Consider the following 16,131-nt stretch of genomic DNA (forward strand, 5'->3'; position numbering starts at 1 on the left):
GAAAATGAAAATGAAAATGAAAATGAAAATGAAAATGAAAATGAAAATGAAAATGAAAATGAAAATGAAAATGAAAATGAAAATGAAAATGAAAATGAAAATGAAAATGAAAATGATATCGGTATTGGTCGGTACTAGGGCATGTAATATCGGGATCCCGGACAAAATCCACGCTTTTTTCAATACCGGTATTGAAGTAATACCGGAATCTGACATATTTTAGGCTATAAATCAAGCGATTAAGATGTAGTTAGACTTGTGCTCCTATTAGGGCATGCAATACCGGAACTATTTTCAATACCGGTATTGAGTTCCGGTATTCAAAAAAAAAATTCAAAATTCAAAATATTTTATTTCGTAAACTTACATACTAGTTACAATAGTTGATGGGGCATCCTTTTAAGTATAAAGTACCTGTGCCAGGATACCCCGCTCTTCCATATACTAAGTACATTTTAAATAGTTTACGAGTTAATTAGTTTTAAACTATGTAGTTATTTACATTCAAATTTAGACTATAAAGATAAAGAAGATATAAAATAAAGAAAAAAAGTAATTTACAAACTTTCATAAATTAGAAACTGTTTAAAATATGGTTATTATAAGGTTAGGTCAGGTTACATGTTTACAGGTAAGTTACAGGCAATCTAGGAACTCATTTATAAAACCTAATTTAACATTTTTAGATTATACTAAATTAAATAAAACTTTAGCTACTAGCCAGCTTTACAGCTACGAGACTCATATTTGGTATGTAAATAATAATATAAATATAAATATATATATATGTATAGAAAAAAATTATAAATGGAGATAAGTATATTATATATAGTAACGTTAATATATAAACACATACATGTATATATAGATTACATCAATATTCAAACGCCTACCTACAACTACTACAAGGTAATAGTTGTTAAAAATTCATTCAATAACTTTGAACAGCTCCTCCACTTCTTCATAATTTAACGTTAATAACCACTCGGTGACTTTCTTCTTCATTTCGTATAATAGCATAGGGTAGATGTTAAGTACTTTGTTTACTTTGTTGTATATAAAAACGGATTGTTTTTTGTATTGATGCATAGCAAATGTTGTTTTAACACTACAGGAAGCAACTATGTCATTCCTTCTTTTGCTTGTGGGATTGTATGTCAATGATTTATGTTTTTGCATCAGTAAGTTTAGTATGTATATCTTTCTCACAGTCAGTAATTTTGAATTATGGTATAGGTCTTGCGTAGGAAATCTATAGGGTTTAAAGTACATGACTTTTAGTAAGGATCTCTGAGCTCGTTCTAATTCAAGGAATTTTACCTTTGTAGCGCCTCCCCAAATGTAAATACAGTAAGTTAAAATGGATTGCCCCAGTGCTAAATAGATTTGATTTAGAAGATCTCGTTCAGCGACGTGTCTTAAGTTTTTAAACGTGTAAATAAGTTTTCTTATCCTACTGGTTGTTAACTCAAGATGTTGGTGCCAGGATAGTCTTTGATCTATTATAACACCGAGGTATTTAGTAAAGGCAACTTTTTCGATAGATGGACAGTCACAGTAGTTATTACCCAAACAATTACAGTCGTGTATTCTAAGGTTAGACATTTTAGGTTGTGAGCTATTATATATACCGAAGCATATGTAATTAGTTTTTGAGGTGTTTAATGTTAAAAGGTTCTGCTTTAGCCAGGTATTAACTTTTGACAAGCCAGCCTCTGCTACCTTATGTACATAATCCCAGGACTCTCCCGTAAACACCACAGCTGTGTCATCAGCATATGAGAATATGTGACCTTGCTTGATTTTATAGTTACATAAGTCATTTATATATATTAGGAATAGTGTAGGTCCTAGGACACTTCCCTGCGGGACTCCGTAGGTCACATATTGATCTTCACTAATATAATCTCCTACTTTTGTTTTTTGCCGTCGATTACAAAGATAATCCTTCATTAGCTCTAGAGGTGTGCTTCTGATACCAATTCGTTCTAATTTTCGTAGTAGAGTAGGTATAGACACAGTATCGAAGGCCTTTTTTAAGTCTAAGAAAACTGTAAGGCACTTTTTCCCCTTGTCTAATTGTTCTATAATTAATGACGTTAGATCCTTTATTGCATCATGAGTAGATCTGCCCTGTCGAAAGCCATATTGGGAGTTTGACAGTATATCATACTTGTCAAGAAATCCGATGAGTCTGCTATTTATAATTTTTTCCAGAACTTTTGAAATTGCTGTCAGAACAGAGATAGGCCTAAAATTGTTCACGTCGTTCTTGCTGCCACTTTTAAAGACTGGTGTTATTATGGATTGCTTAAGTACCGATGGGAAGACGCCCTTAGAGAAGCAAAGATTGACCAAGTGGCAAATAACAGGAATGATATGATTTTTAGCTAACTTGAGAAATCTTGTAGGGATATTATCACTACCTGGGGCACTATCCGATTTTAGGCTCATAATAATTTTTTCAACTTCGTTGACATCTGTATCAGAGAGCACAAAAGTAGTGAGGTGCGCATCAAATGAAAGAGGTGCGTTAGTGGCAAGGGCAGGGTAATGTGATTGTATATTTTCTGCCAGAACTCTGCCAACATTTACAAAAAAATCATTTACCATATTTACTGATTGCTTAGGGCACTGTGTCATCTCAAGTAATTCCGTATTACTTGTTTTATTTCGTTTTAAATTTGTAATATTTTTTATATTGTTCCATAATAGTTTTGTATTTTTTATTGAATTTGTAAGTTGTGTTTTATCATATTTACGTTTTAATTTTTTTATTAAATTATTACAGTAGTTACGGTATCTTTTGTAAGTTACATTAAGTATTTGATCAAATGGGTTGTTTTTAGCTCTTTTTTGCATTTTGTTCCTGTTCCTTATGCATTTTATTCCGGTATTGCAACTCAATACCGGGATCCCGGTATTAATACCGGTATTAGATTTCCTTGTAATAAATGGCATATATTGTGATTAAAGGTCGTATAGGTAAAATAAAACGAGAAAAAGCAATTAAATTCAGTATTTTGTAATAGATTTTTACGAGAATTGAGTATTAGAGTTTAAATTTTACAATAAATTATTATTTTTACATCCAGTGTCCGTTTACGCATGGTCAACAGTAGATATCAAACGGCCGAAAACTGCATCAAACGGTTGGAAACAAGTGCGCTTTCACAGTACATAGGAATACTATATCTTAATCGCTTTATTATAGCCTAAAAAATCCAATTCCGGTATTACTTCAATACCGGTATTAACTTTCAATACCGGTATTGAAAAAAGCGTGAATTTTGTCCCTAATACCGGTATTACGAATACCGGTATTGCGGTATTGCATGCCCTAGCTCCTATATACTATGAAAGTGCACTTCTTTTCAACCGTTAAATGCGTAGGTAATATCGGTATCGGTATCGGTATTGGAAGTCGACGTCGAAGTCGAAGTCGAAGTCGAAGTCGAAGTCGAAGTCGAAGTCGAAGTCGAAGTCGAAGTCGAAGTCGAAGTCGAAGTCGAAGTCGAAGTCGAAGTCGAAGTCGAAGTCGATGTCGAAGTCGAAGTCGAAGTCGAAGTCAAAGTCAAAGTCGAAGTCGAAGTCGAAGTCGAATTCGAAGTCGAAGTTATTCTCCATTTCCTTAAGGCCTAAATACGTATATTTAAAATATTAAGAATCTGCTTCAGCGTATTAAAAACTTACGGTGGTTTAATCCTACTAATATTATAAAGGCGAAAGTTGGTGAGTTGTGTTTGTTACTTCTTCACGACAAAACGGCTGAACCAATTTTGATGAATTTGGTATGAAGTCTGTTTTCACGTTCTGGTAAATTGGTGTATTTTGGTCATGTAATTTGTATGGTAACCTATGTTTTATAATAACTTACATAAATAGCTAGATATAATTAATAATTGTGTGTTATTATTGTTTCACTGTTGTTGGTTATGTTTCCTACCCTTAATAAAGTTGCTAATACGTTATTCCCTGTTTCATTATAAAATAAACATTATGTCCTTATAGGAATTATTTTTAACAATAGTATCGAATCCTGTGCTCGCTGCACTGGTCTGTTGCCTACACCCAAGTTGAGTTTAAAAAAAAATAGGTTCAACGTTTAAGATACTTTATTTCTCATAAGAACATTATTTTAAAAACATTCACTCAAAATGAGAACTTAAAATTATAAATATTGTTACATATAATATAAAATAAACATTATACTATTACTAAAACCCGACCAATGGATTCCCCACAGGCTGACGAAATCATGCCAATATGATAAATAATTAAATCATAGTACCTAATAATCTATTCAAATCAAAGCATCAAAGTAATCTAGCCCCAAATATTTATGCATCATTATAGGCGAAGTTAATACTACAACACAAAAAAATGAACTTGTCTATAAGTATTAGATATTTATTATTTTACCGTCATCGTCAGTAAGAATTACTATGAAAGAGTAAAATAAAAAAATGCACCTGACATCTGGCAACCCTAGCTCCGAGCGTGCGATCGTTGCGGGCGGGCGGGCGCCGGCGCGGCCCGGGCGGGGCGGGCGCGGGGCGGGCGCAGGGGCGGGCGGCGCGGGGCGGGCGCGGGGCTGCAGTGCGGAGGCGGCGGCGCGCGGGCCGCTCGTGTGTGGTCGCTATGAGCCGCGCGCGCGAGCGGTGACGGGCTGCTGCATCGCTCGCCCGGTCTCGGGCTTTCAAGAGGTCAGCATCTTGGTTTCTGTGTACTACTGTGAAGTTAAATAGCCATTGAGTGAGGAAGTCTATTTGGTTTTTAAATTTTTTTTGTGGATTTGAAATGCATAGTGAAAGTGGCGAGATTTGTTGGCAATGTGCCGTAACCACACTGTAGTACGCCGGGATGGTAAACCAGAGCTTCTTAGGGTTCCGTACCACTAACCGTAAAAACGGACCCCTTATAGGATCACTTTGTCTTCTGTCTGTCAGTCCTTCGAGATCCTGACTTGACGTTGGGTGAATGTCCACGAGTGCTAGCGGAGCAGATCAGTGTGAGGGGCAATAATCGTCCATTTTTTTTTTAAATCAGCCTAGATTTTATGCAAAGAACTTGGTCGATGTTATCTCGCTCGCCACTCAGCTCAGTCAGAGGCAACCAGCCCCGCACCGCGTGAAGATACCGAGTTGAAACTATAATTATATTGAAGTCACCTGCCCTTTGAGGCTGTTATCTGTATAAGGTACATACACACATACTTTTAAATAATAGGGCAAAATAAACTACCACCTTAGAATAAACACAGTTACACAGGTTATTTGTCACCTAAACTTAAATTTGAAAACTAAACATTTCTAAAATACATAATAACTGACCTGTAAGCCACCATGTAAGTATGTGTGCATACAAAAAAATACACTACATATTTAATGTAAATATGATCAATTGGATCATGATTTATGTACAATTTTTACTCACGAGCAATTAAATAACAGTAACAATACTACCAAATTACTACTAAACGGAAGAGATTATTAATGAGGTCGACAGCAACATTTGAAGTACATTTAACTGCGCATCAGAATATTACCAAACTAAATACGTTAATATTGAGTTCAAAATTTAAATTAAATGTTTTTTTTTTATTTGCTATACCTTGGTACACGATGGACGGTATAGATAGTGGATTAGTTGCAGATTACACTTTCAATTTTACCTTTGCGAACCGCCTTTATATACATAATACTAGCATTTTCCGCGAGCTTCTCTTCGCCTTGAAAGGTTTTCCCATGGGAATTCTACGAAAAAATAAGCCCGTATGTTCTGATGATTCTAAGCTTTCGTTTAGTTTTGACATAAAGTGGTATAAACAAACCTACTTTCAAACTTTCATGGAATATTTATCGATATTTCACTGAAATGTTTTTGCCGATAACTCCCGTTCCCGTGGGAATATCCTGTTGAAACTAAGCTTTAAGTTTACTATCGTATTGTATATTCGTTAAGAAACAAATAACATTGTGTTTGAAATTGAAACTTAAATAAAATACATACAATATACCTATCTTGATCATTGTTTACCCGCCGGGTCAGAATCCCAGTTTTAATAGATTACGAGGTGGATTCAGCTGGGTGGGAAGTGTGCAGGACACTTTTGGACAGGCAAAATGATGACAGGTGGACGTAGAGCAGTTGGCAGGCCACCTGCCACTGATAGTCAGACGACTTCGTATAGGTTGCAGGAAGGCAGTGAGAAGTGAAGCAGGAAAAGTTATTTTTTGAGTGTCATAGTATAGTAAGCTCCCATAAAAATATTTATCGTTTATGAGACTAATTATTGACACTTTGCCTATATATAGACATGTCAATAATAGGGAAATAGATTACTGACACTATGTCGATAATTGGATTTCACTGTATTGACACTGTGTCATGAATTGGAAATTCGTGTGGGATAAATGATTAAATAGTGTTAACATGATCATTATAGGATACACTACCGGAAAAAGCAAAAATATTAACATGAAAACAAAAAACATTCCTTCCAATTATTGACCCAATATGTCAATATTAGGAAAATATACCGAAAGTGCTACCTATAATTGACACCCTAAATTCGAAGTTATATAACCGAAAATAAGTGGTTTTTGAGGTAAGAAATGGAAAAGGAATTTTGTTCACTTTTCAGTCCAAATAACAAATTTATAATTTTTTAAAAGAAATACTAGCAAATTTCTTCTTAAAGTAGCCACTGTCCTTTGCAAAAAGCGATCCAAGATGGCGGAATTTGAAGAAGCAACGGAGAGGCACGAATTGTCTATGTTTTATTGGTCAGCCATTGCTGTAAAAAGGACTGCCGAGTGTTACCATTACAGAATAACTATTACTGCTGCATTCAAAGATAAATATCACTAAATAGAACGAAGCGTTGTCTTGTTTTCTTTAATTATTCCGCGCCGTGTCAATAAATGGAGGGGTGTCAACAATAGGGTAGTTTACGGGTAAACTACCCAATTATTGACACTTTAAGACGAGTTGTCTGCAAAACTGGCCATAAATACGCATAAAATATTAGTATTGTGGTATTTTTTTCTGTAGCGGTTTCAGGTGTATATTCATTTATAATATTTTTGACAAAACAATGACCCTATAGTCTTAGTTTTTTATTATCAGCTATAAATTTGAAAGAACCCCTATTTCCCAATTATTGACACGCGTTTTCCAATTTATGTCACCTCCTGTACCAATTATTGACATGCTTGATATTAGGTAATAAAAACCGTTTTTAACAGGAATTAAACCTTTGGGAGGGTACCATGGGTCCGGTTCTCTATTTGGTATATCACAGTGATATATTGAAACACCATAAGTGTCACATACCATAAATCGTCAGCTAGTTATCAGACATACCATATGTACTGCATCTAATACTGATGCTAGCAGACTAGTCCCACTGAGTTAGGCTGCTTCGTCTCATGATTTCCTGGGCATTTCTCAAAGGTTCCAGCCAATGCGTACTGCTGCTGATGCCATATGCTTCAGAAACGTGGTCACGGCTGGGCTAACAGGTCCACTGATATAAAGTCGTAATGCGGACTGAAATGGGGTAATCAATCCATCAGAGAACCAATGTGAGATACCAATAGGCCAGCCACCCAAGAAGAAAGACAGTTGGAGTAATCGAGTTCTCGAGTGGAGGTAACGAACAGGCAAGCGTGACATAGCACGCCTTTTGGCCATCAGGACCAAAGCTGATCTTAGACATGTACCTGGTAAGTAGCTGCTGGAAGAGAAAGGCCAAAGAAAAAGTGTGGTGTAGCTTTGTCACATCTGTATTGATGAAGACATCATGAATCATGAATATGCCTCTGATATCTCCAGTTTATGCTCGCAGAACTACACGTAGCATCCTTGAGGGTTGGCCTGTAGATAAACATGTTCAAGACTAAGGTAATGTCCAGTGTCCCAATCGAAACGAACGATACCGCTGAATATCATTCAATTTTGTGAATCTTAACACCTAGGTATATTTTTTTCATAGATGAATTCAACTCAATATAATCATCTTCTCTATATACTGAACTAAACATGTAAATTTATATAATGTTACGTTGATTCAGTGAATCTACTGATAAATTTCTTTTGAATGCCGCAGCTAATTTTGCATTGCCATTTACGAAAACAAAAATATTGCGTTTTTTCGTTGACGTTCTTTAAAGTGAACTTGATATCTGTAAAGCATTACTTTTGCGGGTTTATTTCGTGTAGGCGCACTTGCCCCATTTCGAGAGGCAAGTGCGCCTATCTCCATGTTTTTTAAAAACTAGCATGATATTATGCTAGTTTTAAAAAACAACTTCACTTTAAAGAACGTCAACGAAAATACGCAATATTTTTGATATTTTTTTTCTAATTTCTAAATTTATTTGCCTAATCTCATATTGCATAGTAACGTTTGGTCAAAGTCTTCTTTCGCCGAAAATCGTATGGCATAAATCTCATTTAGTATAAAGTTATTTCGCATAATCTTGTTTAGCCTAATAATGATATGGCCAAATCTTGAATAGCCTAATAATGCAATGGCATAGGTTCTACAAAGTAATAATATGCGTTTGACTTTAACTGTGATGGAGCGTCTCCCTACATAGCGCAAACTTGTGCTTTGTATTGTGGCCACTATGTGGGAAACGCTCCGCTCCGCTTCGCTGCGCTCCGCTTTGCTTTTGACGATAATGTGCAGTTGTGCACCTAACACGCTCCTCCTCGCTTTGCTCGTCGTCGCACCTATCTTTAGGTTTCGATCCCATGGGGTTTAATGGCGTTCGTAATCATTATAATGGTCATTCACTTTAGATATTTTGATCATTCAATATCGTGATTTTCGGGATGTAGGAGAAAAATACCACATTTGTACATTTACAACATACTTACTTAATATAGTATTTATTAAGATAATATTAGGAGAAACAAGATTATACCAATACGAACAATTTGAGCAAACGCGACTTCTGTGTTTCAAGTTTGTGCCAAAAGAGTTTTAGACGAAACAAGTCTTATGCCACATACGTCTTGGCGAAGTGATGATTCTACCAAAAAAGTTTAGACCTTACGAGTTATGCGAAACGAGTTTAGGGCAATAAAGATTAGGCGAGATGAAGGGAACCCGAAATTCGGGGCAAGTGCGCCATATCTTTCTAGTCAGGGGTTCTCAACAATTATAAGCAGGTAGCCTTTTTAAATGTTGATAAAAACTTTAATGTGTGTGTCGATGATTTTTTATAAAATTAGCATAAAGTGTTATCAAGTTGTGATACTGGTCACTTACCAAGCCTCCAGTATGAATAAAATTTGGCTAAATAAATAAGCATATAAAAAAAACAGGCTTCAAAGGCAATTTATTTAGTTTCCTGTATACATTTTGTCTTCAGGCTCTGAGGAATTCCTCAGAGCCTGAAGACAAAAGTCTTCAACCAGTGCGTCCTGCCAGTGATGACGTATGGTGCAGAGACGTGGACACTGACGGCAGGACTGGTCCACCGATTTAAAGTCGCTCAGCGTGCTATGGAGAGAGCTATGCTTGGGGTTTCTCTGATGGATCGTATCAGAAATGAGGTTATCCGTCAGAGGACTAAGGTTACCGACATAGCTGTCAAAATATGCAAGCTGAAGTGGCAGTGGGCTGGTCATATCTGCCGAAGAATCGATAACCGTTGGGGTAGACGAGTTCTCGAGTGGAGACCACGAACAGGCAAACGCAGCTTGAGACGCCCTCCTGCCCGCTGGACTGACGACCTTAGGCGGGTGGCGGGTAGTGGTTGGATGAGGAAGGCCGAGGACCGAGTGTTGTGGCGCTCCTTGGGAGAGGCCTATGTCCAGCAGTGGATGATTATTGGCTGATGATGATGATGATGATACATTTTGTAAATATTGGTACTTAGTTATAAATATGCTGTTTTTATGTATTATGTCACTTCACTATTGCATTGGTGCATAACTGTTAGAATAGTGTAAAAGTGTTTGTTGAAAAAAAAAATGAAATAATCTGCCACCTAATGGTTGGTAACTTCTGCCTTGGGGCAATTGCGCCATACGACTAATATAATAATATTATAAACGAGTGGATATCAAACGAATCCATAGCAACTTAGCATAATTAAACTTTTCTGTTTGAGAAGCACCCTAAGGCCCGGTTTCACGATACTCAGTCAGATCATAACAAGGGAATAGTTCATCAATTATACGTCATCTTCATATTAAATTCTTGACAGATGTGTCAAAGATCAACAACTAATCCCTGGTTATGATCTAACCGAGTATTGCGAAACTGGGCGTAAAGTGGTAATTATATTAATTATGCGTCCGGTAGTCAGCGACTGACACTAATCTGACTGGCCAATCCATGAAGCACGGTGATAAACCCAAGTCTAACTGCCATCGATAGCTCTTGTACTAATGTTCTCCCTTGCGATTATGTCACATAAAAAGTTGCATTCTGTCAAAATCGTAAGAAAATATCTGTCAGCTATCGATAGATAGATTTGTTGAAACTAGTAGTAAGTCTTATATATATATACGAGTATATTATGTATTGCACCAAAACGATAAGAATAAAAAGACAGCAATTTCACAACCAGAGTAGGTACATCTTAATGTGCTGAAAAATTTGATATACACAATAATATAATTACTTTTCTCTCCTTCCTTAACATTATAATATAAAAAAATGCAGCTTTACCGTATTTATTGCAATTGAATAAAATAAAGCTTAATCAACAAGTTTTTACGTTACATGGACGTTATCTAACTAACACAATATGAGGCCTATGGTTAAAATTTTAATTTGAAAATAAAGTTAATTAAATGAGCTAAAACTTTACTCTAAATTGATTCCTCATAATCATAAACTCGAAATCGACAAATTTGGACAGAATAGCGGACATTGCGGTGGTTGTAGCTTGAAATTTATCTAGAAAACTGTATTTTAGCACAAAATGTGTGTAATTTGTTGAAGTGGTGAAGTAGTGTGTGGTTCCCGGCAGCGCGGCGGCGGCGGCATGTGGTGGGTGGTGGTGCTGGCGGCGCTGGGCGCGCGCGGGGCGGGCGGCGCGGCGGGGGCGGGCGCGGGGGGCGCGTGCGGCGTGGCGGAGCTGGCGTGCCGCTCGGGGCGCTGCGTGGCGCCGGACGCGTACTGCGACGGGCGGCAGCAGTGCGGCGACGGCAGCGACGAGCCGCCGGGCTGCTCGCCCTGCAACCGCACGTACTACGGGCTGGTGGGCCGCGGCTACGAGCTGGCGCTGGGCGCGGCGCCGCGGCTGCCCTTCCTGTGCCACCTCACCTTCACGGCGGGCGGCGGCGCGCTGGGCGACCTGCTGCAGCTCGGCATCGAACAGTTCCGCGTCGGCAGGTGGGAGAGCCACGAAACATCTGGCAATATTTAATGAGAGACTATACTCTCTTACGATCATTGACATATTTTATATATTTACTTGCCTGAGATACTTTATTTTTTGCCTTTACTTGCCCAAGATGCACGAGTGTAAATTAAAGGTCATAAATAATTAAGCAATCATTAGGATCAATAAATCTAATAATTTAATGGTTGTAAAGGTACATGGGCGCGGAGGCTGGGGGCGCGGACGGCGCGGCGGGCGGGGCGGCTGGCGGGGAGTGCCCCGACGGGTACGTGCAGCTGGCGGAGCTGGGCCGGCCCTTCACGGGCGGCTCGTGGTGCGGCGAGGCGGCCGGGCCCGCGCTGTACTACAGCGAGACCGCCACCGTCACGCTCTCGCTGCGCCTCTACCGGCAGAGCGCCGCCAAGCCGCTCGCGCTCAAACTCAGATATCGGTATGTCATATTATATAAGGTTATTCATACTTTTATTGAGATATTTTTTAAAGCACTGTGGAAGGGTCCTTTGTAACGAATATACCTATAATCTTGTGTACTAATATAATGTTTTCACAAATGGCAATGGGCGCGCATGTAAGCGCTGTCAGCACATAGGTAATCTCATGTATGAGTGGCTCATACGAAATTGTTAATATCTTCACATCTGTGAAAAGAAATAAATAATACTTACCTGCCTCAAGACCGCCATATAAATGTTCATCACCTTAGCTATATGTGTGTTGTATGTAGATACCTATCGGCGCGCTCGGCGGTGGTCCGGCTGGGCGGCGCGGGGGGCGAGGGCGCGGGGGGCGCGGGGGGCGGGGCGGCGCTGGAGCGGGGGGCGGTGGCGCCCGGCACGTACTGCACGCGCACGTTCGACGAGTGCCACCGGCGCGCGTGCCGCGTGCAGTCGCCCAACTACCCGGGCCTGTACCCGCGCAACGTGACCTGCTACTGGGCGCTGCGCCAGCGCGCCGTGCCCGCCTGCAAGCACGCCATGCTGCAGGTGCGCCAGGACCACGCGCACAAGGTGCAGATCAAGCGCTCCATCGCCATGGCCAGCGTGAACAAGACGGGGCGCGCCGTGGCGGCGTGGCGCGAGTGCACGCCCGAGCGGGACCGCCTCATCGTGTACGACGGCGGCTCCACGGACGACCCCGTGCTGCTCACGTACTGCGGCGGCGACTGGCTGCCGCCCGTCACCTCGCGCGGCCCCGACATGCTGCTGGCCTTCCACTCCTCCCCCTACTCCGCGCCGCCCCGCGCCGCGCCCCCGCTGGCGCCCCTGCGCGGCTTCGAGCTGGACGTGGCCGTGGTGTTCGCCGACTCCGACTCGCTGGAGTATGCCCGCGAGCCGCGCCGCTGCGAGTTCCACGTGAAGGCGACCTCGCCGGGGGACGAGGAGGCGGCGGCGGGCGCGGGGGGCGTGGGGGGTGCGGGGGGCGCGCGGGGCGAGCGCGGGCGGCGGGGGGTCATCCACGCGCCGCGGCACACGCTGCCGCCCAACACCACCTGCACCTGGACCTTCCACGGCCGACCCGGTGAGTACGTCCACTGTGCGCCTGCGTGTGCTTACTAATTTGTCTGTGAATATCTGCTATCGTATATGAATTATGGTCTCTCGCCTATTGATAATGTGGTATGTAGGTGACGTGGTGTGGATCTACTTCGCGAGCTACACGCAGTACTCGCTGGTGGAGCCGCGCCGGGAGCCGCCGCCGGAGCGCGACGAGGAGCCCGAGCCGCCGCTGATGGAGGGGCCGGCGGGCGGCGCGGGGAGTGGCGCGGGGGGCGCGGCGGGGGGCGCAGGGGGGTCGAGTGACGCGTCGCCGTGGGCGCGCCTGCGCTCGCTGCTGCGGCCGGCGCGCCCCCCCGCCCCGCGCAGCACGGCGCCGCCCGCGCCCCGCGCCTGCGCCACGTCGCTGCGCGTGTGGGACGGCGGCGGCGAGGGCGAGCCGGGGGCCGTGCTGCTGGGCCGCTACTGCGACTCGGCGCCGGCGCTGTGCGCGCGCGCCGCGCTGGCCAACGCCTCGCGCGCGCCCCGCGCCTGCGCGCCGCCGGACGGGTACGTGTCGCGCGGCGCGCTGCTGTCCGTGGCCGCCACGACGCGGCCCGGCACGGCCACGCACCCGCTGCGGTTCGCGCTGCACTACGAGTTCGTGGACGCGCGGCTGCCGGGCGCGGCGCTGGCGGGGCGGCGCGCGCGTCCCCCGGAGTGTGCTCGTGAGGTCACCGCCGAGGGCGCCGTGGGGTCGCCGCGCAACGTGCTGTGGCTGGGCCGCGGGGGCGCGCGCCGGCTGCGCTGCGTCACGCGGCTGGCGGGGGACGCGGGGGGCGGGCGCGTGGAGCTCACGCTCACGCAGCTGGCGCTGGGCGCGGCTGGGCGCTGCAGCACGCGGCAGGACGCGCGCACGGGCCGGCTCACCTGCGTGCCGGACGACGCGCCGGACGACGCGGACGACGCGCCCGACGACCGCGACGACGACGACCCCGACTTCGACGATGAGACTGACCCGGACGCTGACGCCGAGAAGCCGCTTCGAGTGCCACACTTGTGGATATACGAAGCACCGTGGCCAGGATACAGGGTAAGTAATATTTTCTAAGGATTCTAATAATGATTCAGGAATCAAGATGTCTAAGCTCGACTTTGGCGTTACAAAGATCAAATCTATTAGTGCAGTTTATTTTCGAATCTTATGCTGTCTGGAAGTGGTGGGTGCAGAGATCGTCGTTGCCTCTGTGTGTGTGACGTGTGTGTGTGTGTGCAGGTGCCGCTGGGCTGCGTGTGCGACAACAGCTCGGTGGGGCTGGTGGTGGCGGGCGCGGGCGCGCTGGAGCTGGAGCTGGTGGCGCGCGCGCTGTCGCCCCGCGAGGACGCGCGCCACGTGCACTGGGCGGGCTCCTGGCGCCGCCTGCCCGCGCCCCCCGCGCCCCGCGCGCCCCCGCCCGGCGGCCCCCTGCAGCTGGCCGCGCCCGCGCCCGCGCTGCTGCAGGCGCGCGGCAACCGCTCCGTGTTCGTGCGCGTGTGGGGCGATGAGTTGCCGCCCCCGCCCCCCGGCGCCGCGCAGGAGCCCCCCGCCTGCGCTGTGTCCGCGAGACTGCTCATCTACGATGCCAATACTAATAGGTTTGTTTCATTATAAAATTCATAACTTCCAAATCTTATAATCATGTGTTATCCAGTACCTTATCCAAACTGTCAGTATATTTAGTTTATTTTGGCAAGATGATACGCCAATATAAATGGCCGTTAGTTTATCGTTCCTTAGACTGAAAAGTTTTAGAATGATTCCAGTAAAACTGCCATCAGCCAATGCCATTTAGAGTTCTTTCTGTACCTCTACAGTAGGCCATGTTGACTGTGATGTGGTTGGTGAGAGCTCGTGTGTTGTCGGCAGACTGCTGAAGGTGGTGTGTCCGGGGGAGGCGCGCGAGGAGGCGCGCACGGTGCAGGTGTTCTCGCCGGAGTGGTGGGGCGCGGGGGCGCGGCGCGGGGCGCGCGGGGCGGCGCTGGTGCTGGCGTGGGGTGGCGAGGGCGGCGCGGCGCGCGCGGCGTGGCTGGAGGCATGGCGCGGCGGCGCGGCGCTGCGGGCCGTGCTGCTGGCGCGGCTGCCGGACGCGGACAACGCCTCGCTGGCGGCGGCGGCGCGCTGCGAGCACGCGTGCCCGGAGCTGGAGGCGTGCGCGGACGCGGCGCTGTGGTGCTCGGGCTGGGCGGAGTGCCCGCGCGGCGGCGACGAGGCGGGCTGCGGCGCGGCGCGGCTGCTGGCGGCGCTGGGCGGCTGGCGCGCGGCGGGCGCGGCGGGCGGCGCGGCGGGCGCGGGTTGCGCGCTGCTGCTGCTGCTGGCGCTGGCGCTGCGCCGGCGCTGGGCGCGCGGGCCGCACAAGGGCGCGCTGGCGCTGCCGCCGCGGCGCGCCACGCGGGAGCCGCTGCTGGAGCGCCCCGACAGCGCGGGCTCCTGACGGCGCGAGCGCTCCGTCGAGTACATCCACGTGGACCGCGAGACCACGGTGTGACCGGCGGGCGCTGCCTGTACCATGTACATTACATACTCTCAGTGTATATAGTAGTGTCGTATCGTATATCCTCTAGCACGGACCGTGTCTGCACTGGCTCCCCGAGTCTCCTTGTGATATGTTGGTTGCGTTGCGGTCTCGTATAGTTCTATCGGTATGTTATGGTCATTGAGTGTTTCTGTCGGCTGTGCGCGAAAGTGTTCAGTTTCTTAATTGTTTTGTTTTGTTACAGTTTTATACAAATAATGTTATGTGTATTAAATTTTAATTAAATTTTGATGAACTATCCCGTCCCTTCACTTACGTTATAGTACATAGTAAATAAATACGATATTAAAGTTCAAATTTACGAACAAATTTAATTTTTTATTTATCACTTGAGTTCCTGTAAACCTATGACAATAAGACGTGGACGTAATGTAAGTAAATTACGTACTTAGGCCAATCTGACGTATGTAGGCTGTAGGGGTCAGCAAACTAGAGGTAAACAAAACACACATTCAGTACAACTTCTAGCAGGGCGCTACAATAAACGCTGGCTAACTGCTGTACTCACTGCAGTTCTCAGGGACATTGTGACTCATGTCAATACAAATTTAACAAGAACAATAAATACAAAAACGAGCAATTTTCGATCAATGACGTCTCTAACGATTATGCAACTCACACTTTCGTATTAACGGAAGGGAGAGTTGTATCATCGTAAAATCTTTTTAAATCAATCTTACCTTCAAACGCAGAAGAGGCCTTTTAAAAATGTTT

General features: G+C 45.0%; 1 protein-coding gene across 1 annotated transcript; it reads left to right on the plus strand.

Annotated features, from left to right (window-relative positions):
* Window positions 1-4,575: 4,575 nt before the first annotated feature.
* On the plus strand, window positions 4,576-15,743 carry LOC119694259. The gene is made up of 7 exons (XM_048631734.1): window positions 4,576-4,706; window positions 10,998-11,362; window positions 11,566-11,802; window positions 12,097-12,890; window positions 12,997-13,937; window positions 14,121-14,479; window positions 14,751-15,743. Exons 2-7 carry the CDS (start codon window positions 11,013-11,015, stop codon window positions 15,313-15,315), a joined length of 3,246 nt encoding a protein of 1,081 aa, XP_048487691.1. The 5' UTR covers window positions 4,576-4,706; window positions 10,998-11,012; the 3' UTR covers window positions 15,316-15,743.
* The last annotated feature ends 388 nt before the right edge of the window (window positions 15,744-16,131 follow it).

This window comes from Plutella xylostella, chromosome 29 (genome assembly GCF_932276165.1).
Source record: "Plutella xylostella chromosome 29, ilPluXylo3.1, whole genome shotgun sequence".
Taxonomy (NCBI): Eukaryota; Metazoa; Arthropoda; class Insecta; order Lepidoptera; family Plutellidae; genus Plutella; species Plutella xylostella.